At 39.9% G+C, this 23,255-nt stretch overlaps 1 protein-coding gene across 4 annotated transcripts in view; it reads right to left on the bottom strand.

The window, feature by feature from the left end:
- Positions 1–506: 506 nt before the first annotated feature.
- mlphb (melanophilin b) overlaps positions 507–23,255 on the bottom strand; it is an 82,699-nt gene continuing 59,950 nt past the window's right edge. For 2 of the 4 annotated variants that reach the window (XM_088415971.1, XM_088415969.1), the window contains 16 exons: positions 17,020–17,099; positions 15,355–15,523; positions 11,188–11,409; positions 10,865–11,013; positions 7,923–7,964; positions 7,533–7,588; positions 7,331–7,423; positions 6,838–6,967; positions 6,494–6,735; positions 5,362–5,439; positions 4,988–5,287; positions 3,635–3,778; positions 3,486–3,554; positions 2,396–2,444; positions 1,978–2,054; positions 507–863 (listed from right to left, as the gene is read on the bottom strand). In XM_088415971.1, the coding sequence (XP_088272097.1) occupies positions 837–863; positions 1,978–2,054; positions 2,396–2,444; positions 3,486–3,554; positions 3,635–3,778; positions 4,988–5,287; positions 5,362–5,439; positions 6,494–6,735; positions 6,838–6,967; positions 7,331–7,423; positions 7,533–7,588; positions 7,923–7,964; positions 10,865–11,013; positions 11,188–11,409; positions 15,355–15,479 (1,803 nt within the window). In that variant the 5' untranslated portion in view covers positions 15,480–15,523; positions 17,020–17,099 and the 3' untranslated portion in view covers positions 507–836. The remainder of the gene's footprint in view (positions 864–1,977; positions 2,055–2,395; positions 2,445–3,485; positions 3,555–3,634; positions 3,779–4,987; positions 5,288–5,361; positions 5,440–6,493; positions 6,736–6,837; positions 6,968–7,330; positions 7,424–7,532; positions 7,589–7,922; positions 7,965–10,864; positions 11,014–11,187; positions 11,410–15,354; positions 15,524–17,019; positions 17,100–23,255) is intronic. The other 2 variants (XM_088415972.1, XM_088415970.1) reach the window with 2 other exon arrangements.

The following is a 23,255-nucleotide window of genomic DNA, read 5'->3' as shown; positions in this document are numbered from 1 at the left end:
GTTCTGTGTTTGGACCCAGTTGTTTTTGTTTACCGTTGTTTCCTCACACCATTCAACAAAATAAAGATATGGAAACAATTTAGCAATTAGTTACGAACTCACTATTTACTTTTGAATTGGAAAGGAAAACAAACCGTTCCTCTCACGGCATTCAAAAGAAATCAAATAGATTTGCTCATACCTTATAATCTTACATACCCCCTGAAGTGCCTTCACATACCCCCTGGGGGTACTTGTTCTCTCATTTGAGAACTCCTGGAGCAGTAGAATGGAAGAACAGCGTTTACATGCATACGACATTGTCTTTCCTTGCAGCCGTTGCTGTGTAAACCGGCCACGCATGTGACGAATGCCAGATGATCTCCTCCTCCGCTTCCTCTTCATCACGCTAGCACGTATCATTTCAGCACGACACTCAAGTTACCATTGTTTTTGCGTGTGATGCTGCTTCAAGTATAATGCAGTTAAAGACAGACATAGAGTAAAAACAGAAGACGTTGCCAGTGATCAGTCAAGGAGATCTTTATCGGGTTACAAGCTGCATGGGGTTCAAATGGATTGAAGAGAAAATGAAATGATCATTTTGTAATAATTCTATCAAGGCTAATAAGACAAGGAATGTTATGGCATAAAATGACACAAACTCACTCACATTAAAATGACATGAATTGATATCTAAGTGCGCACCAAACGAAGCCCCAAATAAATAGGAATGTCAGTTAAATGCTTTCTATCTTTGTTAACTTGTGTTAAATGTACTAAGATGTACCACTTCAAAAGGTTAATTGTCGATATTTTGGTCTGTGAGAAATGTCACACCATGCTTAGTCTTCTCCTCATAAGTCTTGTTTCATGACCGCTTCCTATAAGAAGAAAGAGAAAAAAAGAGACTAATGACAAAATCTGCAACCATTGAAAAGTGTGAAATAAGTGAAAATTTGAGTAGTGTTAGAGATTTCAGTGATTTGGGGGAATTATGCTGGGATTGCAGTAGAAAGATTAAATCCTTGATAGTGATTGGAGTTGATTTGAAATCAGCAGCACAAATCCTGATTGGAAAGCGGCCACCAAGATGGTGCATGACGAAGAAAAGGTTTCATTTCTGTGAGATGACTTTTTTTTTTTGACAAACAGCAGTAGTCTTTAAGTCCATGTCAGGCATGGCTCATTCGAGTTTAAAGTATGATCCCCTTTGGCTATGCCAAAATTGTTCAGCCATTTTGATTTGAAGTGGCCATTTTGGCTTGAATTGGGGATTCGCCAAAATAAGACCCAATCAGAAGCCTGTCTTTGAGACACGTTGGTCAGCGGTAGTCACCCTTTTTTCAATGATCTACCCTACTAGGGAATATTTTGAAAAAATATGAAAAAAATACTGTGCCAACCGTATCTGTTTAATTTCATAAATTAATTTAAAATTTGGAACCACATTTATGATGGTATCGCTCAGCATATTTTATTCAGCAGGTCCAGAAAATAGGTAGTGTAACATTATCTATTATAAGTCTTACTCATTTGCTGGAAACATGCCTCACTAAGGACAATGAGCATCCATATCTATCCAACATGATTTAGCAATAAATTGGATCATGTTCCATTTAATTTGCTCTTGATTTTGACAAGAAAAATGCACTTTCTTAAAGTATCTTCAGGTACTCCCTGGGACACATGAACCCCCATTTGAGAACCATGTGGCTTATTTATGCAAAGTGAGTTTGTCAAGCATTGTAAATTATTTTAAGGATTTGCTTCCAAAAGACAGTTTATTGCTGTTTATTCGCTTGTCACATTCCTTCCTTAGCAAGCCCTGTTAAGGCTGGTGATCCATCTTTAACGAATTAAAAAAAAAAACACATAGCCAAGCTCTTAAAATTCCTGCTTGCTGCACTCAAGTCTACATTCAGGGCAACGATTGTAGGGAAATGAAATCTTCTCTCTGCCTTGCACCACGTGGTGGGGACTTTCTGCAGGTATTACCCTGGTCTTGGGTATGACCGCTGCACTGGTGAGTGAGCGCCTGTAGAGGGAGTTCCTTGCAAACGTGTTCACCTGATCTGGAAATAGACACCAACTACATGCGAGTGGTTGAAAAGTGGGCGGGGACCATCAGCAGGGTAACTTTAGAGCAGCACCAAAGCTTTATAAAACTTAATAAGAGACACAAACGCCATTTAAAACAAACTGTGTTGCAGCTCGATGCGCAGATGGGAATGCTGCTCCAGAAAAGAACATTTCCATCCAACAGGAAGCGCTTAAGCAAAAGGGCACATTGTTCATGTAACACACAAAACAGCCCATTCTGTTGCCTGGGTTTAATGAGGTTAAGATGTTTTTTAAATAAAGCAAAAAGTCCCTTCGCATCATGCTCAAGGCGAGTGGAATTCTCGGTTCTTACTTGTAGGAAAGTGTTGGGAAAGTCTTCTGGTTCTGAGCAAAACTCCAGACTTTAAGAGATGAAGAGAAAGGGAAAAATGAAAGAATATGAAGAAACTCTAATCCCGAATCCCAGTTCCAACCCATAAAACCCCAGGACAAACTCTAATTCCAACATGTAATCCCTAAAACCGTGACCCTCACCCATGGCCTGCTAAATTCTTTCATCTGGCCCAGAGTCTTGAAATATTTTTTGGTTTAATTATTATTATTATTATTTTTAATCCGTAAAATCTGTTCAATAAAATGCATGAATGACTTTATTTTTAAAATAAACAATATAACATTATATACAACTCTTAACATCATGCAGCTTCTGTGAAATTGTTTTTCCATATTTTTTTCATCTACTGTAAAATTGCATCACTAATGACAGCGCGTATACAAACAAAACATTTTATAAAGGAGTGACAATAACACAATTTAGCAATAGGTTGCTTTATGTTCCAATTAATTTGCGCTTAATTTGAAAAAGAAAATGTAGTTTTCCTCACGGAGGAAGCAGGAAACTAGATTCAACCCAGTTAAAATCTCCCTCCCTCCGTCTGAAACATAACTCATTAATCTCCTAACTCTGATGGGGTTGTGGTCAGGGGTCTATGCTTCAACTTCTTTTGCACGGGATTCAGAAAATAAAAGTCTGGATTAATTTAATGTGTGTCTGAATCTTTTTATTCACTTAGAATAAAAAAACAAAAACAAAAAAACAAAGCATGTTTGCAAGGAGAGGATGCTCCTCCAGTAGATGGAAGCAAACAATAGTAAATATTTGGGAAGTTAATGAGGGAAGTAACCCTGCTATAAAACACTCACATATGAATGCCAGTTGAAAAGTACTGTTCTGGTCTGAAGGTTCGTTTTGTAAACAAGCTTAATGTGAATGTTTTTTATTGTCAACGGCTTCGTAGGAAGGCTTTTGATTTTGCACTATAATATCCTATTGTGCACAACAGACTGAAAATTATTCTCGGACACAACAGATGTTACCACATACTTGTCTCACAATAGCACTTTAGTCTGCAATAAACAGCACTGAAATTCAGCGCCATTACCTTTTGTCTTTTTTCCAGCGGCATCCCGGCAGAATTTAGAGTGGCAATTTTATTCTCTATATACGACACCTTGGAAAAGAAAGAAGGACTGTGAATGCCATGCTTTAAATTGGCCAAAAATCACAGCGTGCAGTCCAAGTTTTCCTCACCTGAGTCTGGGTGTTCTGCACGTCAGCGGCGGCTTGTGCTATTTTGTCTTCAAGCTCAAATAGTAACGCCGTCGAATCTTTGAAGCTCGATTTTGAGCCCTCCTCCTGCCACTTATTCTCCAGGCTCTCAGTTGAAAGATATGTCTAAAGAAACAACAGACAAAAAAGTATTGAAGTCAGTGAATAAAACTGCGATCTTGTCTTCAACACACCTTATGATCTTTCTGGCATAGCGTTTGGGAATCAGGGCCTTAATCCAATGGTCCCCAAACCTTTTTCAATGACGTAAATCTTATTTTTCAACTGGCTAACCAGCGCAAAGTCATTTTGGATGAAAAAAAATATGATTTGGAACTACATTTGGAGTGATATCTCTCGGCGTGATTTATTCAGCAACTCCAGACGATAGACTGTGACATCATCTGTTTTATTTCTTACTGGTGTGCTGGAAAACTGCAACGCTAATGAAAATGTGCAGCCCTATAAAACTTACCAAATTAAAGGCATACACCATTTTGCATAGGAGAAGGCAATTTAGGAGTAAATTGTGTCATGTACCCTATCTGCCCTTAATTTCAAGAGAAAAATGTGGTATTTCTGGCACAAAATTAAAAGGCACTGACTTAAATTTGCTTGTTCTGCCTCCTATCTGAGAGGGACTGGTTAATGTTACATCATTTTAGCATTTAGCTAGCCTCATTTTCTCACTTATCTCTGCTAGACACTTTTGCTTTTTGTGGAACAATCATCCCAAGGGGTTTTGGAGCAAGATTCTTCTACCGTCATAGACTGGTAGAGGAACAAGCCATGGGTACGGTAGTCTCAAATTCAAAACCTTATGTAGTCGTATCCTGTACTGTAAAAAGTAAAGAAAAAAAAAAACCTCTCGCTGGGAGGCAAAAGTGTCAAGAAGCATAGCCATAAAACTGTCATAACACCAAATGCTGTCCTGGCTTTCATTAGTGTGCTGCAATTGTAAAGATTGATGTTTCACTTACTTATGTGAGGACATGCTACATTTATCCTTACGTAAGGAGTGAAATGTACACAACGAGCTGATCGATGACAATTGTGCAAACTGAAAGGGTCCTAAGCCCCTTGTTTTACCTTCAAGAAGAAAGTGTAAAACAGTGTGCAAAGTAGTGACAGACCACCCAATAACATTTGGATGTTTCACCAGTTCTCACCCAATTCATGTAAGATTACAAACCTTTCTGAAAACTTCAAAGTAGGTCTGAAGCTATCAAATAATCTGGGATTTTCTATACACCTACATAATGTACACATTGAAATCCTTTTATTTATATATTTATTTTTCCTGAGGGTCTCTTCAGGCTCTGTTTGGACTCTTACCTTCTGTGAGTTTGTAAGCTCGTTCATTTTGGGGACCACTGCGCTTGTTCTTGAAGTAGGTCTGGAAGGTATTCTGGTGACATTTTTTTCAGCTTCTTGAGCTGTCACCACCACCTCCGCGGAGGTCTCTTGAGAAGAGAGCGATTGTTTGGACTCCTCCTCGTCAGAACTCAGGCTGTGGTCACTTATGTTGCCCGCCATCGCCATCAACTTTTGTCTCAGTTGATGCTCCTCCATAACCACGTCTTCCCATCCTAAAAGAGGAGAGCTACTGTCTCGGGCTTGAGGAGCCTCATTGTCCTGCAAGACCAAGATTACCACAACATCCATTTATGGGGGATTGTTGTTTTGCGCGACATCGTATCAATATCTACCTGGTCGGATGTCAGAGTGACCTGCAGGTGGCTTAAAAGGCTCTCGATGGCAGACATTCGTTGGCTCAGATCGCTGATCTGTGAAAGAAGACCATGGAAGAGGAACACAAATAAAAAATTATATACATAATCAGGGCATGGTGAACGTGACCTATGGCCTTTACAATATCCCTCTGCTTGCCTGGCTTTTCTCTGGTAGCTCCAAATGATACACATTAGGTTTACTGGGAATGATTTCTAGCTAAAAAAATAAAACAAAAACAAAAAACATGGATAAAAAAATAACAAGTATAGCTTTTGAGCCAATACGTGGCTTTATTTCAAGGTATTGGTAATCCGGATGAACTATACTCTATCGCTCGCTCTTTTGCAGGTTTTAAGATCAATAACTAGAAATGACCCCCATGATGAACAAGGTAACACTATATAGAAAATGAATGCTTTACTGGATACAAGAGGAAAGTGAGAAACTGCAATTTAACAATGTAAAAGTAGCCTTGCTAGATGATGACGCACTGCTTTTATGAGCGAAAACTCAATCCATGTGTTTTGCCCCCCTCCAGTGGTGATGGTAAACAATGCCACCCACAATTTTTCAAAACTGTTCTAAAATAAAGTGCACAATGTGCCGCCTAACTAAACATGCGTCTCGCGTTTTCTAGCGCGGCTCTATCTGAGAGGTCGACTGAGTACAAATGCATTTTGCAGCCAATGGGAGCGATGGCAACAACCTCAGATGATTGACAGGTTCGCATCTGCTGTGGATTCGTTTTGTGCTTCCTTTGTGCTTGCTGTGAGACAAATTGACCGTGACACAAGATGTGCACTTTAGCAAGAAGCCTTTTTTATCACAAAGCGGGGGTTTTCCTCTTAGGCCCCTAAAAAAAGTTCTTGGAATTGAAAACTTTCCCATCTGTGTGCATGTGAGATTGAACGGGACTCAAAATTCTTCTTGAGGTGTGACGTCTGCGTGAGCAATCGATTGTAGAAATGTACTCGTGCGATCGAGTGGCGACCAATCCAGGCTAGGGGGGGGACCCCACTATTTCCCCCACAAAAAACAAACAAGCTAGCTCAACTGTAACAGGGACAAGCGGTGCAGAACATAAAGCTATTTTGAAGGACAGTAGACCTGTTGTGGTTGGTTGGGGTAGTTGAGGCTCTCCTGAGAAACGTGGTCGCAGGGTCGCAAATGAGCATGGTAGACCCGTCTCAGATCGTCCTCCGCCTCCTCCGAGTCGTCGTCATCAGGGCCCAGGAAGTAGCTGCTGCCTCCCACCCGGGCCCCCCCAGCACTGCCGCTGCCACAAGAAGAGTAACTGAGCCGGGACATGCAGCTAGACGGAAATGTCTGGCTGTCCGAGTAAATGTCATCTGTAAAAAAAAAAAAAAAAAATCAACTTGGGTGCACACTGAAATCAAAATCACAGCCAGAGATGTTTTCATCCCACTCCCTGTTTTTTGTCAGTTCTTTACCTTGCTGCGGAGTCAAGCTCTTGTCTGAGAGAACATCCAGAACTTTGTGTTGGTCTTTCAAAAATTGTTGGAAAACTGAAGCCATGTCAGCCTCCCTTGAGCCGATCATGATGTCATCAGACCCCAGAATCTACAAATAGAATGCATGTAATTCAATTCTTAAATATCTTGCAACTAAATATAAAACACCCAATGGATCTGTTGTTTAGTGTCTTGGTGAAAATGCCTCAAGGACAGAGATTCAAGAGGAATTTAGATGGACCCTTTTGAAGCAGATGACTGATTGCATTTTGCTGTGACGTAATAGCGTATGATTTGGAATACGATTATATCTTCACTAGTGTCATGCCTGTGTCTTTAAGATCTTTTCATAATGCCCACCTCTTTGATCAAAACAAATATAAGAAACGCACATATCGATGAATCAGGCCCAGGGACTGAAGCTGTAAGAAACGGTGGAACGTGCGGCTGAGTTTGGTTACAGAGCACGCACCTGCTGGGAGTGTCGTCTCGATTGGGCGACATAGTCACAGTCAAGGCCAAAATCGACGGGGTCGACAGTGAGGCGCCGTTTGTTTTTTTTCATCTTTTGGGAGGAAAAAGGAAAGAAATAATGAAGAATGATTTAATAAAGCCTAAAAATAAAGTCAATGGAAGAGATCCACCATGACTTCCTTGATTCTGGTCTCATGTACCTGATTATAGCGTTGTGAATCAGTGGCGTCCATACAACTGTCTTCATATCCGAGGGCTGGGGCAGAAAATATGTTGTCAATGCACGTTTTTGACAGGATTATGTCAAGCTATGGACTTTTGGTCTCTCTCTTTTTTTTTTTTTTTTGCTTAATAGTGAGTCATTAAACTTTGCTGAATGCGCCATTCACAAGGAAATGTTGAAAAATCGTTGGTCTTTGAAAGACATGCATAATATTGACTCATCTTTGACTCATTCACTATCATTGGCTGCTATAGACATAAAGGATCAATCTTGAAATCGACTGCCAGAGAAACAGTAAAAATAAACATTGACGGTGGAGGTAGTTGTAAACATTGTTTTTTTTCTTAAGATATCTGGATCGACTTACTGTGGACTTCGGGGTTGCTCTGTGTGTCATAACTATGATGCTCTGGGGAGAAAAATAAAAGCAAGATGGCAAAGTTTACATTTGTCTTTTATAACCCTGAAAAAATAATGATAATAATGAGAGAGAAAGAAAAAGAAAGAAAGAAAGAGTAATGAATATTTTGAGCCAGATTTATTTTCTATTAATATATCAAACCTTTAAAAGATGTTTCGCATGTTTATTTCTTTGATTGAAATTGATTAAAATTGTAACCAACAAGAAGTAATCAATACAGCCCCGCTATTAACACAGCCATGGATAATTTTGAGTACTTGATGATTCCAACATGCATGTGAGGCATACAAGCTAAACACTTCTCCACGGTTCTGTTAAGATCTCCTTTTAAAACGCTTTAGAAAAACACAGATGAAAAGCACATTATGCTCCTAATAAGATGACACCCTGCAAGCTTTAGGGGCCCAAAGGACCACAAAAGAAAGCACATAAGCACAGCATACGCATGTGAAGTCATGCAAGATGCATTTAATCCCCGCAGTCACATGAACGTCTGCTTTGGACCGGCCCGTGAGCATTTTGTTTATTTTGGAGAATCGAATTGGATTACATGTAATTAGCTGTTTCGTACTTTGTAACCATTTCATTTAGAAACCAATTGAATCCAAACAAATAATTGAAAAGTTGCGCTCTCTTTTGGGATCATTCATTCCCAAGCAGACATGTGACTGGATGATCACAAGATCCGCTCAGCTGAGCTCTGCCAACCGACGCTCGCTCTGCATCCTTTCCCAACCGTGTGACTCGGTCCAAGCGATACCGGGACGCAGCTGCGTCTGCATAATTCACTCGCGTATCCATGATCTCACAAGGAAACTTGATTTACATGCTCAAGTGTGAGGAATATATTGGCGGCGCTCTGAAAAGATCATCGGCAATATCATTTCAGATTTCTTCAGTTCTGGATGAAAACGGACTGATTTCCCATTGTGTTGAACCAAAATAAGAGCTGCTTTTATTTCGGAACACTATTATCAACGTTTCAGACATTTTTCTGACATGTTACGAACTGAAAATCGATCTGCCCATTGCCAGTTCAAAGTATCAGTATTAGTATATATTCTGTATTAAAGCTGACAGTAGTACAATGGTAATCATTGAAAATATTGATTCCCCTCGAGCCCCAATTCGCATCCCTCAGTTGAATTTGAATAAACAATTGCACCCGAGGAATGAAGTAAAAAGTCTTAATCACAATTGATCTCAATTCATCATACGACTTTTTTTTGTGTGGTAAATGTCATCTACAAAAGGGTTGTCAGAAAATCAAATTCTTGACTAAAGTAAAGCGACGTAAAAACGACATAAGTACAAAATCCAAGTATTTTTAAATTCTAACTTCCACCACTCGGTCCCAAGTGTCAAGAACATGCGATATTTCCAGAGGACGGGCCCAAAGCAAAAAAAAAAAAGACAACGTAAGGCCTCATCCAACACGGAGACCCAACTGAGACTGTGGCTGCAGCTGCGAGGAGTCTGAATGAGGGGGAACAGGAAAAGATGGAAAAGATTAAATCCCATCAGAGATTTGGCAGACTCCTAATGTGTGACTTGTTATCCAAAAGAACCCTGACTCCATGTCACAAGAATGAAGACGCTCACGCAAATCACATGGGCTTTTTGAAGATGGTAGCTCCTTGAGTAGCACTGTTCATCCGCCATTACGATTTTTACAAATAATTGGCATTCACCTGGAGGGATGTACATTAGTTTTCACATGGCATTCTTCACAAATGCACAAATGAGTTGATTTTGACTTTGCACCATTTGTCACAGTGATGCTTAGCCAACTTGATGTTGAAGTACTGCATCCAGCTGTTAAATAATGTCACTTGTCTTATTGTGTGAGTATAAAAACAGGCTCCCTCCACATCTTGCGTGCTCAACATAATGGGAGATTGTAAAGAACAATGAGGAGCAGTTCAACTCAAACCACACTGTTCCATGGGTGTTCTCGAAGGCGGAAAGCTCAACTCATTTCCCGCAAAGCAGACAAAAGGTTCCATGTTCCGATTCGGGGCTCCCCGGAAAGCCAAAAGTTTAAATCACCGACTTTCTTGTTAAACCGAGCTCGACTAGTCGGATCATTCTCTAGGAAAGCGTAAAAAGCAACGTCCCATCAGGAGCTCGGAGGAAAGACGACTGACACAAGATCGCCCAAATTTCAACCCCACCCGCTAACCCGTGCTTAAAGCGAACAAATCTAACTCAATCCAGTCCAATCCATTTAAATCTAATACAATCCAATTCAATCAAAGTTTGTTTATAGGGCTACCCGAGATCAACGTGTCACGTTTTATGCAGCATGTTTGAGACATTTGTCTTAGCCCTCATCCAAATCAAACTTAACCCGAATAGTCGAATCGTTCTCCGCAACACAGAAAAAGCTTCGTTGCATTTGGAGCTCGATGGAAAGCCGACTGCCACAAGATCACTCAAATCACAACCCCGCCCGCTAAAATAAGTAGCAGAAAATTGATGATGATTGATAAAATAAATTGGGAAAAAAAAAATGCTATCTGGTGGTCTAATGCTCCCCAAACATAATGTTGTCTTTATTTTCTTTTCCACTTGCCAACTAAGAAAATCCCCAGATTTTCATTGTTGTCTGCCAAGTATTTGGAATCAGCTGCCGAGATTCAGTCTCTGGGCCGAAAGGCCGTAAAAATGTTTGTTGAGTGCCACTCTTATATTTGACTTGCTGCATATTTTCACATGGATCCAGGATTTCAACACCAATTAGATGAGCTATGTGTCACTTTATAACATAAATCACTCCAATACTATACAGCCCTCTAATTGGCTGACAACCAATTTATGAACGTTTCTATCTCACCACTTTACTGAAGACAAATGCAATAGAAAGTTGGCAGGTATTGATTACTCACTTGCATCATCGTTATCATCATCTGAAGAGTAAGTATATTTTCCAGTGAGTCTTTTGTATAGCGACCGCATCACATTGGCGCTGCCGAAATGTTCAAAGCGCATCCGCACGTTCTTGTGGTACCACTCCAGAGTGCCGATCTTGAGGACCCTTTGGAGAAATGACCAGACTTCATTACAGGAAATAAAGTTGGTCCTCCATCTCAAGGAAAACTCCTCTATCTTATATTTTCCGATTGTAAGTTATGCTCTGGATCTCAAGAGGTCTCAAGAAAAACATTTCAATATTCGTCCCTTGACCTTTAAACTCTGCAGTGTTTCCTACCTGGCCATGTGACAAGGATCACACACCCAACCCCGCTCCTTTTTGTTGTAGCGACTGCAGGAGCCGCAGACATAAAAATGACAGTCCAGACACTGGCGCCTGCTGTTGACCAGGAACTTGAAGGCTTTCAGACAGCGAATGCAGTGAGACTGCGTGAAAGTTGCCCATTCACGCAGCATCTCTCTTTTATAATCTTCTCGCGCAATCTTGTTCTTGAGCGTTCTAGAGAAAAAGACCAAAACAAAATCAAAAAGGGTCTTGAAGGAACCTGGAATGTTAGAAGCAAGAGTTTACATTTATGCCAGTAAAAATACATTTGGTCAAGCGGAGACATTGACCGTGTTGAATGTTTTTTGGCAGGTCACGATCATGAAACTTTGATGTCATGCTCCACCCACACACTATGCAAAGTTTCTTCACAATTTAGCGTTCAAACTCTCAGAAAATGGTTATAGGTAACAATGAGCCAGAAAGAAAAGAAGCGGAAATGAAATACTTAAGAAGCTCGAGAGGAAGAACAAAACAAACGTGTTGAAACTAAACAGACACACATTCAAAGTAAAAAGCGGACTTTTCTACCAAAATCGATTGTTATATCGGTGGTGGTGATATGAAGGAGATGATGACGGCTGCTACATGTAAGTTCATTCGTTATAATACTTTTTACTGTGACGTTTGTTAATATCTGCTCAGGTCTTGTAAATGCGCTTTGAACCTTTAACTTACTTTGTCCTTTTTACTGTGCAATTTTTGGCACTCCAAACATTTCTGTCGAGACCCATAGGTTTTTAGTATTGCGAGTCCCAACTGTCTCCATTGGTAAAATGACCATTAATACTGTATTATTGACACTTCATGTGTCCTGGTTCCTTTCCTTAAAAAAATATGCGTATGCGGCTATGACAATGTTCAGTGTACTTAATTTATCTGAACTTTGCAAAGGCTTGGAGTAAATAACTGAAGAGTGCATGTGGCAAGTTGCTGTTTGCAGTACAGTGAGGCTTTATACTGAAAGGTTTTGAGAATTCAAGCAAAAGTCTTACTCAAACAAACATGTCCTTCCTCTCCCTTAGTGTGACTTGGCGGCGTTACTTTTATGAATGACTCCAGTGCTTTGAGCAAATGCGGCATGACCGGAGGCAAAACTGTGCTGATTATTTCAAATGTACTAGCCTCAAAAGTTAAGAAAGAGAAGAAGAAGGGAAAAAAAAAAAAAAAAGAGTAAATAGTCCCAGACATCAGACATGGGCTTGTTAGGTGGAATCTGGCAGAACACCCAGGAAGGATGAGAGGATGCTTGTTTTTCATTTAGCCTTCGTTTGAGTCCAAATCATTAGATCATTGGCTAGATCAATAGGTTAAACGGAATACGCTACTTTGTTAATATCTTGCTAAGCCTCAGCCGATTTGGCCGCTGGCCACGAATAATCATGTAATTCTGGCCTTATTTGAAACATCGGAACCCTTGCAAATGCAGTAAACAAGATGAGATTCAATTATTCAAATGAGACACATGCTGCAGGCTTGTTTCCTGGCTGAGCTTTTCCTATTCTTTTTGGCCCTAGCATTAGATTTGGGCCAGTTTCTGATGGGGTTTATTATTCATGAAGCATTATGTTGATGTAATGAATTTGACTGGTCAAATAATTCTCTGGTGTTTTGGGGATCAGAGCGCTGAACAATTTGGAAAGTAATTGCCAGCCTGATGCATTTAAAGAGATTGATTGCACGGTTGAATACAGCGTTTGGTACGCTAATAAACATTTACGAGATGTGAATAAAAGACAAGGGGAAAAAATGGCAGCTTCTTCTTTACTGTCTCAAAGGGGCACTAAACCTGTGTGGCCATTTTCTGTTGCGAAAAGTTAACCAATCACAGATCAGCTTGACTGAACCTAGAAAAAAGGTGAACGATGAGCCACTGTGATGCCAATTTTAATTGTTCATAAAAAATTATTGCTATCAAATTAGTTATGAGCAAAATATTCACTTTTATTTCCTGAAAATGGCTAAATAAGTAAATTACTCCTTTAAGATGAAGTAAAAAAAAATGTGTCCCCAGGAATGTTATGCAAAAAAAAAAAAAAAAAAAAATGTTGGCAACACCAGCATTCTTCTCACTTTAAATTATTAAAGTGATTAAAATTAAAATGTGTGAACGACTTCATAGTCAGAATTTTCATTTTAACACCGGAATTCGGATTATTCTAATTTTTAAAAAAATCTCTGTGATGAGAATGTTGACTTAATTTTCATAATAATGTGAGAATTAAAAAATAGATAAATTCTGAGACGAGTGAGAATCCTGCCAACCATTTTTCAACTAATTCTTTTCGGCAGATCCCAGTAGCTGTGCATTTCAGCATCAGCTGTGACCCTCTAATAAGGCTGAAGCATTTGACATAGGGAGCGAGAAGTCCGTCAAGCAACGCTCCCAATCCTTAATATTTGATTTAAAGCAGGCAGTGTTTTTTTTTTTTTTTTGACTCACTGGCAAACCTCCGGAATGTAAGGACATGAGCCAAACGTTCACTTAGACTCAAGCAGCTGTAAAGACTTAAGCAACAGATTGTTCCCAGACAAAGTGGTCGTCTTTGTGTCTTTCTTGCAAAAATCACTGTCTTTTGTATTCTCTTCCCAGAATGCAAAACCTTGGAAAACTGCACATTTAAAAATGCGGACTTCAATCAGAAAAATGTTGAAATGAAATCTTATTGCCTTACAGTGCAGCCCAAATGAGGCTGCAATGTTCCTTCGGGAGTTGGTAGACTTGTCAGATTACAATGTGAGTAAATTGGTGTAAAATCAGCTTCTTGAAATAAGAAAGTTACTTGACCGCCTGATAGTGTGTGAATAGCCAGGAAATCAACAAAACCAATAAATGCAATTTATGAGCTGACAGCCACCTTGAACATCTAATCCACATGTATTCCACAACCAATTTTCTTGTAACGGGTAGAAGCAGACGCACGGGGGGGAAAGCCACAAAAAGCCAAAGAAAACTCCAAAAAGCAGAGAATGATTTCCTTGATGCTGACTGAACTGCCGTTTCCAAGAGTCTTTCCAATTTTTTTTTCAACTTTAGATGCACATTTTGAAAAAAAATCCTCTCGAGCCGTTTGAGCATCATGTGCAAACATGACAACGAAAACGGCTGTCAAGATCAGACATGTGAATCCAATTTGGAACTCCCATTCAAGTTTTCAGATTATGAAACAATGTTTGACAAGAATATTGCTGCTTTTTTATCCCTGGAAAAAAAAACACACACATCATAGATCTGCATGATTTTGTTGTGTGTTTGTGTTGGTGTTGTTGGGCGTTGCAAAAACATTGAGACAACATGAAGAACAGAACATTGGTACTCAAATAGGGGAACGTGTCCCCCTGAGGGTACGTGAAGTCACTTCGGGGGTACCTGAGATTTTATCAGGATTTCTGCAGGTTACAGAATATTTAATTTAGCTCTTCCTCTCTTCTCATGATTAGAACTTGTCTTGAAACTCATTTTATTCTTTGGCTTTTGACACAGCATGAAACTCATCATTGCCATAGTTTTATGGTATTCATTTGTTTTCTTATCCTTACTTTATTATTATTTTTAAATTGCCTTAATGCCAGTGTAAGATACATTTTGACTCCATTTACAGCATGCAACAGAGGTGGTTTGAAAGTACGCTTTAAATAGAGCTGAAATTCAACGTAAGTTTTTAATGTGACAGGAACAGGATGGTTTTTTTTTTCAAATTAAGAACAAATGAATTGGAACATGAAACAAATTCATGAAAAATTGTGTTACCGTGACTCCCTTGCAAAATATTGGATGCTTTTATTTTGTGAACTTTTAAACAGATGCAATTTTCCAAAAGGCGAGCCAAAAAAAAAATATAAAATCTGGATTTTCTGAATGAAATGTGCTTAGGGATCCCACAAATAGATACTGATCTTGAAGTCTTTTTTTCCCCTTACAGTATCTATAAATGCTGTGCGCAGGTAAGGAGGTACTTGCCAGAAAAATATTTCACATGAGTCAAAGCTGAAATCTTGATGTCATTTTCTCATATTTCCATGTGAAGTTCTCAATTCTGATCTAAAGGAATTGGCCTTACTGATCAACTCTTTTGGAGAAAAGCATGACGCGTTTGCATTTGAATGGACTTTCCTTACCCAAGCCTGTCTTCTTCTGTCTTCCTCAGGTGGAAATCTCGCTGAACAACTTGCCACACGTGGTTGACTTCGTCGTCGGTGAGCTTGGAAAGATCCAGCTCTTTGCCCGTCATGGCAGCCAGCATTCTCGGGAATCGTCCTCAAGGGCAGCCTGTCAGTTGTTTGCTTTCTGCAAAACATGAAAAAAAGGTATAGTGTAGTATGGAACTTAAATAACAAACCCGGCACACACAGAATAAATCTTTGAAGTTGCACTGCTGCTGCTGATTTTGTGGTTAAACCGCAACGATTTATCTGCTCATCAGAGCACAACCACAACAATTCGATGTGTTATTAGCAAGATCCCAAAGCAATTTGTTCAGGTAGGTAATGCATTAAGCAATTCTTTCAGCTAGCCTTGAGGCTCAGAGACAGCATATCAATAACAAATCCAATTTAGTGGCTTGAAATGAAGCGTACGCAAACATCTCAGAAGGGGTTCCACATGGAGGAAAAGTGCTGAAAATTACAATTTGGGAAAACAACTTGCGAAAGATAGGAGATGTTTAGATGACTTCTTTCAATGAACAAAACTATGATTTCGACAAAATGATTTATTTTTTCCCCCTAGCGCATTCAAGTGATGAAAGTGTTATTTATTTTTTAATTCATGCCAATATTGTTTAAGCAAGTCTGAGAAAAAAAAACATTTTTTTAAAGATGTATTTGACAAAGTTTTAAACTTTTGTTAAAAAAGCTATAATGCTAAGATAACGAAGTATATGTAAAAATGTTCATTGTTTAAAACAATGATTTTCAAATGAGGATACGAATACTCCTGTGGGTGCATTTAGGAGGTGAGGTTTTAACAGGATTTTGTTAGGTATCTGCAAATGTAACTGAATGCTTTTTAATACCATGACAGGAATAGTTAATACCCTTTTCTTTTCAAATTAAGAGCAAAATAGTTGGAACATGAAGCAACCTATTGCTTAATTGTGTTATAATGACACTGCAAAACGTTGTGGTCCTTTATTTCAGTTTTATACAAGTCCATGTTGTTGTTTGTCACACAATTCTTCGACTGAGCCAAAATTAAAACAGATAAAATTACACTAGCCATCTTCTGGAGCAAGTTGCTGAGTAAACAACGGCAGGAGATGCTGCTAAAAATGAAGTTCAGAACTTTAATAAAAAGGACAGGAACAGCATGGCACTATATTTTTTTATTTATTTTCCCCCTGGTTAAGGAGTACTTGACTGAAAGACATTTTTCATAGAGGCTACGTAATTTAAATATTGAGAACTAGGGGTTTAAGGTAAAATATTTCAATAATGGAAAAATAAATTTAGCATGCAGGGTAAATGTTTTATAAGTTAAAAGTTCAAAATGCTATAAATTCGCAAGAAAAGACAAAAGTACAAAGCATTAGCTATACAGCTATATAGTCTAACATTACAGTACAGACAGTGATATGTAATTATAGACCCATTATGTACAATTCCATGAACATTAAAATATGACCTGCTGCATGATTACTGATTTTAGGTCCGTAAGAAAAAAAAAATGTGGTTAAATACATTTCACGTCATTTTGACTAACTTAGATGTCATGTAGTATGTAAAAAGCACAGCAAAAATCAACATGTTTGCATGTGAAGATGACATTTGGACATCTTGCCTTACCTTGTGGATGAAGGAGCCTCAAAGGGTTTTTTCCTCTGAAGACACACCGAGCTGACTGCAGGGCAAACATGAGCAGTGGCCTACAGCAATTCGAATCACATGTCCAGTTAACAAGGGGGTATGAAGAAGAAGAAAGGGAGGGGGTGGGGGGGGGGCAAACAAGCTGCCTTGATTTGACGGAGTATTTGAAGGCAGTGCATCAGGTGGAGGTCACGGCGGGGTCAAGCGTGGGCCATCTTAAGTAGAAATGAAATCTCCGGTCACATGTCAGGCACGTCATGTATGATGCGGCTGAGAGGTATGAGCTTTTATCCAAACCGGTGAGACTCACCCATCAGTTGGAAAACCAGTTTCTGTTTTCCTTTATCGTGGATGAGAAAACGTTGGATTTTCTCAATCCCTCTGAATCCACGCAGCGGCAAAAAGCGCAATCAAGAAGACGAAAAAGACAGCAAAGTGTTAAAAGGGTACTGGCAGTTTTGTAAGTACTTAGTCCAATTTCCTCTACCTCGCTCACTGCTTGATGTTTTCAAAGTGGCTAATTTGAGCCACGAGATCCCTGGCCAGAAATCCGGTTTTCTCATTTGTTCAGTCGTACGTCTTCCTGCCGACTACGTCCACGCACCAAAGTGGTCTGTGGGACTCTTTTGTAATGCAATTTGTAGTTTTTTTTCCCCCCTTCCAAACATATTTAGTCCTTGGCTTGTCCGAGATACTTCTGTGTGCTCAAATACCTTTGTAGGTTTTGAGAGATGAATCTGATTGGCTGCATGAGGAAACACTAGCAGTTGTCATTTAATTTTGATTACACTACATTGTAATATATTTGTAACCACTTTTGTTTATTTGGTTCTTATTATGTAATCAAAGGTGCAATCAAAGTGTCTACACATTTTGGTTCTACGATAATACAGGGCTGTGTAATTCTGTTTTAACCCCCTGATACCCCGCCAATGTCTCCTCCAAATGTGGTTGTTGTTTGTATATATATGTGTGTGTGTGCGCCCTTGGTTTTTGCTACATGGTGGGGACCAAATTCCGGGTTTTCCTGTTTGTGTTGGGACATCTTGAACTTGTAGGTTCAGGTAAGTTCAGACCTCATTTTAACAGTCGAGACTTACTTTTAGAGTAAAAACTTGAACTGGATGTTGGTTGAAGTTGTGATGGTTAAATGTTGGGTTTGGGGCTAAGACATAATGTCAATGAGATGTCCCTGCTTCAATGTACCCCCTTGTGTGTGCGTGTGTGTGTGTTTGTTCATGCATTTACCCCTGCCTGCTGTCTGTCCAGAACACCTGTACGTTTTTATTACCCCACCTGGTTGTTGTCAACATGTAACAGACTGCCCTTTAACCATCCGCTTGCCAGACTTCAAAGCAGGATATGTGGCCACTGGTAGGGTTGATGGGGGGGCCCCATGGCACAAAGTTTTCTTCTTCTTATTTAATTGCATAGAAAAAACCCCACAGAGCTTTTAATAACCCGTCTTTAACACCGTACGTGGTTTATTGGCAATCACCACATGTTGATTATCCGCAAATGTGAGTTAAATAGCGAAAGGCAATGTTATTCATGTTTGTGAGTATTATTTAGTTTTTTGGTCGTTGTCAACATGGCTGGGTTGTGCATTAGCTCCTCCTACAGGATGACTGTGGTGCGACGACCAACTTCAAGCAGACTTTGCTGTGATGTGAATGTTTGGTCTTAAGTCACAGTTTTGTAGATCAAATTTAGAAGATCAAGATACCAAATTTGGTATTTTATACAATTTATGTCCCAGGGTCATCACTTTTTACTTTGTAGCAAAGCCTGTTTTGAATAGAAAAAGTTGGCTTCCTATTTCAGACATGGCAAAGTCCGGTCCGTGAGAGCCACAAGCCAACCCGTTTTCAATGTTTCCCTTTGACCAACACCTCTGATTCAAATGATTCGCAGATCATTTGAAACAGGAGTGTTGGTTGAAGGGAAACATCCAAAACAGGCTGGACTATGGCTTTGGAGGACCGGACTTGGCCAGTCCTATCCTGCTAAATTTATTGCATGTGTTCTTGAAATGGGGGTCTGTTTTCATAAATCCAATTTCATGTTTATTTTCAAAACTTTTGTCTGGAGCCTATTGGGATTTTTTTTTTAAATTTAGTTACAAATCACCTGTAATTTCCTAAAATGGCTGTTTTCCTGTTTAATTTTGTGAATGTCTACCAAAGACTTTTTTTTGTGTGCGACCTGTTATTATACGTGTTCAATCTGTGAAACTGTTTGCTACTTTGTTCAAATTGTCAAGCTTTCCAGCATGTCTTCTCATGAACAATTAACATAATGATGTTTGGGCGTTTCCTTATTTCGCTTGACCGTTTTCCTGCACCGTCAGATTAGGACCCTCAAGTGTAAGCACTGGCAGCGATACGGACTCTCGGATTGTTTCTCTTTTTCGAGTTCCCCAGGGAGTTGCCGCTAAATTATCAAGAGTCAAGGAGATAGAAAGTGTTGTGATGAAGCCATAATTGCAGGAAATGCTCGCATTCCTCCCCTGCTCCACAGGCTTGTATACACGCAACTGTGCACCATGGAGTCCCACTTCTGCACCCTCCTGTCTTTTGTGTATGTTTACAAAAAGGCAGCACGGGAACCCAAACATGCACTTGGTAGGTATATACACATGGTGATAGCAATAGCAGTTGACTATTGCTTGCAAAAAGGTAAGCCAGAGTGAGTCCGCTTCCAAAATTCCATACAGTATATGAAACATTTCATGAAGTAAGCCTTTGGATGGGAACGGAGATGTTTCGGCATCGTATTCAAAGGATCTTTGTGCGTTATGCAACGTGGATGATATCCAATGGTTTTATGAGAAACTCTCCATTTTATAGCTTTTGGATGCTTTAGAATTTTCCCTCCACACATCCAAGGAAGAATAGTTGAGAGTGGAGGATTTACTTACATATGGACAATGTTTGGATCAAGACAACATGACCAATCTGAAGCTTTTGGTTTGCAGGACATACCAGATCACGCGGTCTCTTGTGGTTTTCTTGTTTGGTGGTTCTCGAATGGAGATCTGTGAACTGGAGCTTGGGGGTCTGCAGAAAAACCCTAAGTCTCATTTAAAAGGTGGACATACTTTTCATGGACCCCGGCCCATCAAAAGCAAACATAAAAAATAAAACCTTCCAATCTATGTTGGCTTTGAGATGTTGTAATATGACTGTAACATATCGTGACATAAATCTAACATCCCTACATGAAATATAGTCTTTTTTATTTCAGGGGTTGCCACAGCGACTCATTTGCCTCCTACCAAATTTGGGAGACTTGTCCATCACAAATGAATGCGTGAAAAGGTCGAGAAAGCATGCATGAAATGGGACAGGAACTTTGCCGTTTTGGTTTGAAGAGGAAATTTGGAACTACTTCTCAGGCTTTTACTTTTTGGCAAAATTTTTTGAGGTAAATTGCCCAAATGAGCCTCAACTGGAGATTGGTGTCCTTGACAAATGGGTGATGCTAAGTCGACTTGCTTTTTTGACTTTGCAACATGACGTGGGCAGGGCGTAGAATCAAAATTTGATGATCTTTTTTGATGATTTGCTTCAAAAGGAGTTTGTGTTGGGGAAAACTCATCCTAGGGAATTCGCCGAAATGAGCTCCAATCAGAAACAGTTGTGCAAATTTTACGGGCATCATCAACCATGAGCTGTGATTGAATGAGTTTTTCATACTGAAATGAGTGAATATGTATTTTTGTCACCATTTTGGTGTGTCGAAAGACTGCAAAATGCACTCTAACTGAAGTGCCGGACAGTAGCACTTGCATGCAGCAGGTCTGGAAGCTATGGCTGTGAAAGCAGCACTCCCCAGTGGAAAAAGAATAATGAAGTAGCCAGTCAAACAGCATGAAACTATGTGAGCTCTCGCAGGCAGGCACACACACACGGACACACGCACACGCATGTACTTACAGACACACACTAGAAGAGGTTCAACTTGTATTACAACCAACACACACCAGCTGATTATGAGGTTTTTAAACACAACCATCATTTTTTTTTTAATTCATGACTATGACACAAAAGTGCAAAATGTAATAAATAACAACGGGGAGTTGTTGTTTTTTTACATTAACTTTGGTTTGGCCAGACTGCAACGGTAATGAGCCAATTTTAGAAAACAACCACATTTGCACTTACAACTGTATTTTCTGCCTCTTTGGCCACCCGCAACCTAAAAATGTTCATTAACATCATTCCCTCCACACCCTGTAACATATCTGCTTGTGCAATTGTTGCTCATAAAACATTCCTCCTCAACACACACATGCAAGGAAATTTGTAGCAAAATCTGCAACCCACTGTAAACCGCCTTAGTTTGTGTGGAAAATCCTGTATATTTCAGAGCAATGAAGAACAAAAGCAAAAGCCCACAAAAGTGGCTAAGAAGCAATTTCAAGGTCGATTTTCACGAAAATCACACAAAGTCTCCTGCACATAATGTATATTATGAATAAGTGAATTCTTATGAATCAATCTCTTTGAAGACCTTTTTAGTTGTGCTAATAAAAACCAAACCAGGTTTGGGGGGGGCAATTAAACCAGTCTGTAACAGATCAAATGCATGCAGGAGAGCAGTAATCTAATGAAGCGTCCTTTTTCCCATGGTCATAATGGACACGCTGGGAACGAGGAGATGAGAAACAATCATATTGTAAGTTACAGTACACACATCTGTTGATATGAAACAGAAGGACAGCGCACTTTAAGCTTTCACACACTTTGCACTGCCTGCCATATGCGCTTTGTCAATCAGTGGGAGATACAATCTGTACACTGGGATGTCTCAATCTCACACATGCTCGTTCACTGCATCTAGGTATGAACTACATCTAGGTCCACAACAAAGCCGTGACTGTTTCCAGTCTCCTGACGGTGTCGGCCTTTTGGGTTCGGTTCCCACGCGGTGACTTGTGTGAATATGAGGCTGGCTGGATCTTAGCGTGTGTCCTGTGTTGGAATAGGCCCCAGCTAGCCACAACTCTTAAAAAGATAAGCAGTTTAGAAAAAGGATGAATGGAATAATGACAGCCAGAATTAATAGACACAAATGTTACAGATGTTGAAACCGCGGTCACGCAGTCTTTAGCATTGGAGACAAGGGTTACGGCTGTCTTGCTACGATTAGCAAAACAACGGATTTGTAGTGAATTGTTCAACATGTTCGAAACTTCCTTGCGACAAGAGAAACTGTATGCAACTTTTCTGGTACTTCACCAAAGGAGTCAGCGGGTGAAAAACAAGCAACTGTGAAGCGGACCAATACCTAAAAACTGATGGGTTGACGCAACACCTTAAACCTGAAGTGCTGAGCTACAGTGTGGCTGTTCTGTGTTAACAGCTGTGCCAAGATGTAGCGACTCATCCTTTCACAGAACTCAACTCCCGTGTTAACGTGGTCGTCATGCTTCAGCTACGACGTATCAACTTCTCTGTGAAAATCAGGTGAACATCAAAAACATACTTATGGGCATATAACTGTACGGGCACATAACATGGCGGCTTTTCAACACGACATGGTCCAGAGTAAGATAAACATTTTTATGCCGTGCTTACTATTCTAATTACTGTGAAAACTCAATCAGCATCGCATATTCTGGGGAAATGAAAGAATACAACTGTAAGCCCGGTGAGCCCAAATGAATTCCAGATGTTGAAAGTCGTGGAAATTTTAACATCTCAAGGTAAAGCGGCGTGGTGGAAAAGACGAGTGTGCACTGAGTCACATCTGCAAAGCTAGAGGGGGCCTTTTAAGGACAGTAAACCACTGGAAGGAAGAGGGAAGACGGCTGCATTCATTAGCATACACAGTATGTTTGCAATGTGTAGTTGTCATGGCCGCCGGCCTGAACGTTAATAGGCTCCAGCTGTCAATTAAACACACACAGTAAGTGTTCAATAGCGGCCATTGTTTGGTTGAATCGTTGCGTCGGGGGAACTTATGGGCGGGAGGCTGCTTGGCAGAATTCGACGTGATCCACCAGAGGAGCGAGCCGGAGCCAACTGCGCTCACTCTTTTGCGGAGTTGACTTTATTTGTGCGAGCTCGTATCGAAGCTTCAAGATACAAACAGGAGGACGCGAGAATTACTTACTTCTGCTAGACTAAAGAGTTAATCGAAAAGTCAAAATATTTGTTTCGTCTTCCGGGAGCTAACGTTCAAAGAGTGAAATGTCTAGAGCTGTCGAT

Source organism: Hippichthys cyanospilos, chromosome 5 (genome assembly GCF_059441005.1).
Source record: "Hippichthys cyanospilos isolate Australia breed blue-spotted pipefish chromosome 5, RoL_Hcya_1.0, whole genome shotgun sequence".
NCBI lineage: Eukaryota > Metazoa > Chordata > Actinopteri > Syngnathiformes > Syngnathidae > Hippichthys > Hippichthys cyanospilos.
The sequence above is the reverse complement of the archived record's forward strand: the minus strand, read 5'-3'. Positions and strand labels throughout refer to the sequence as shown.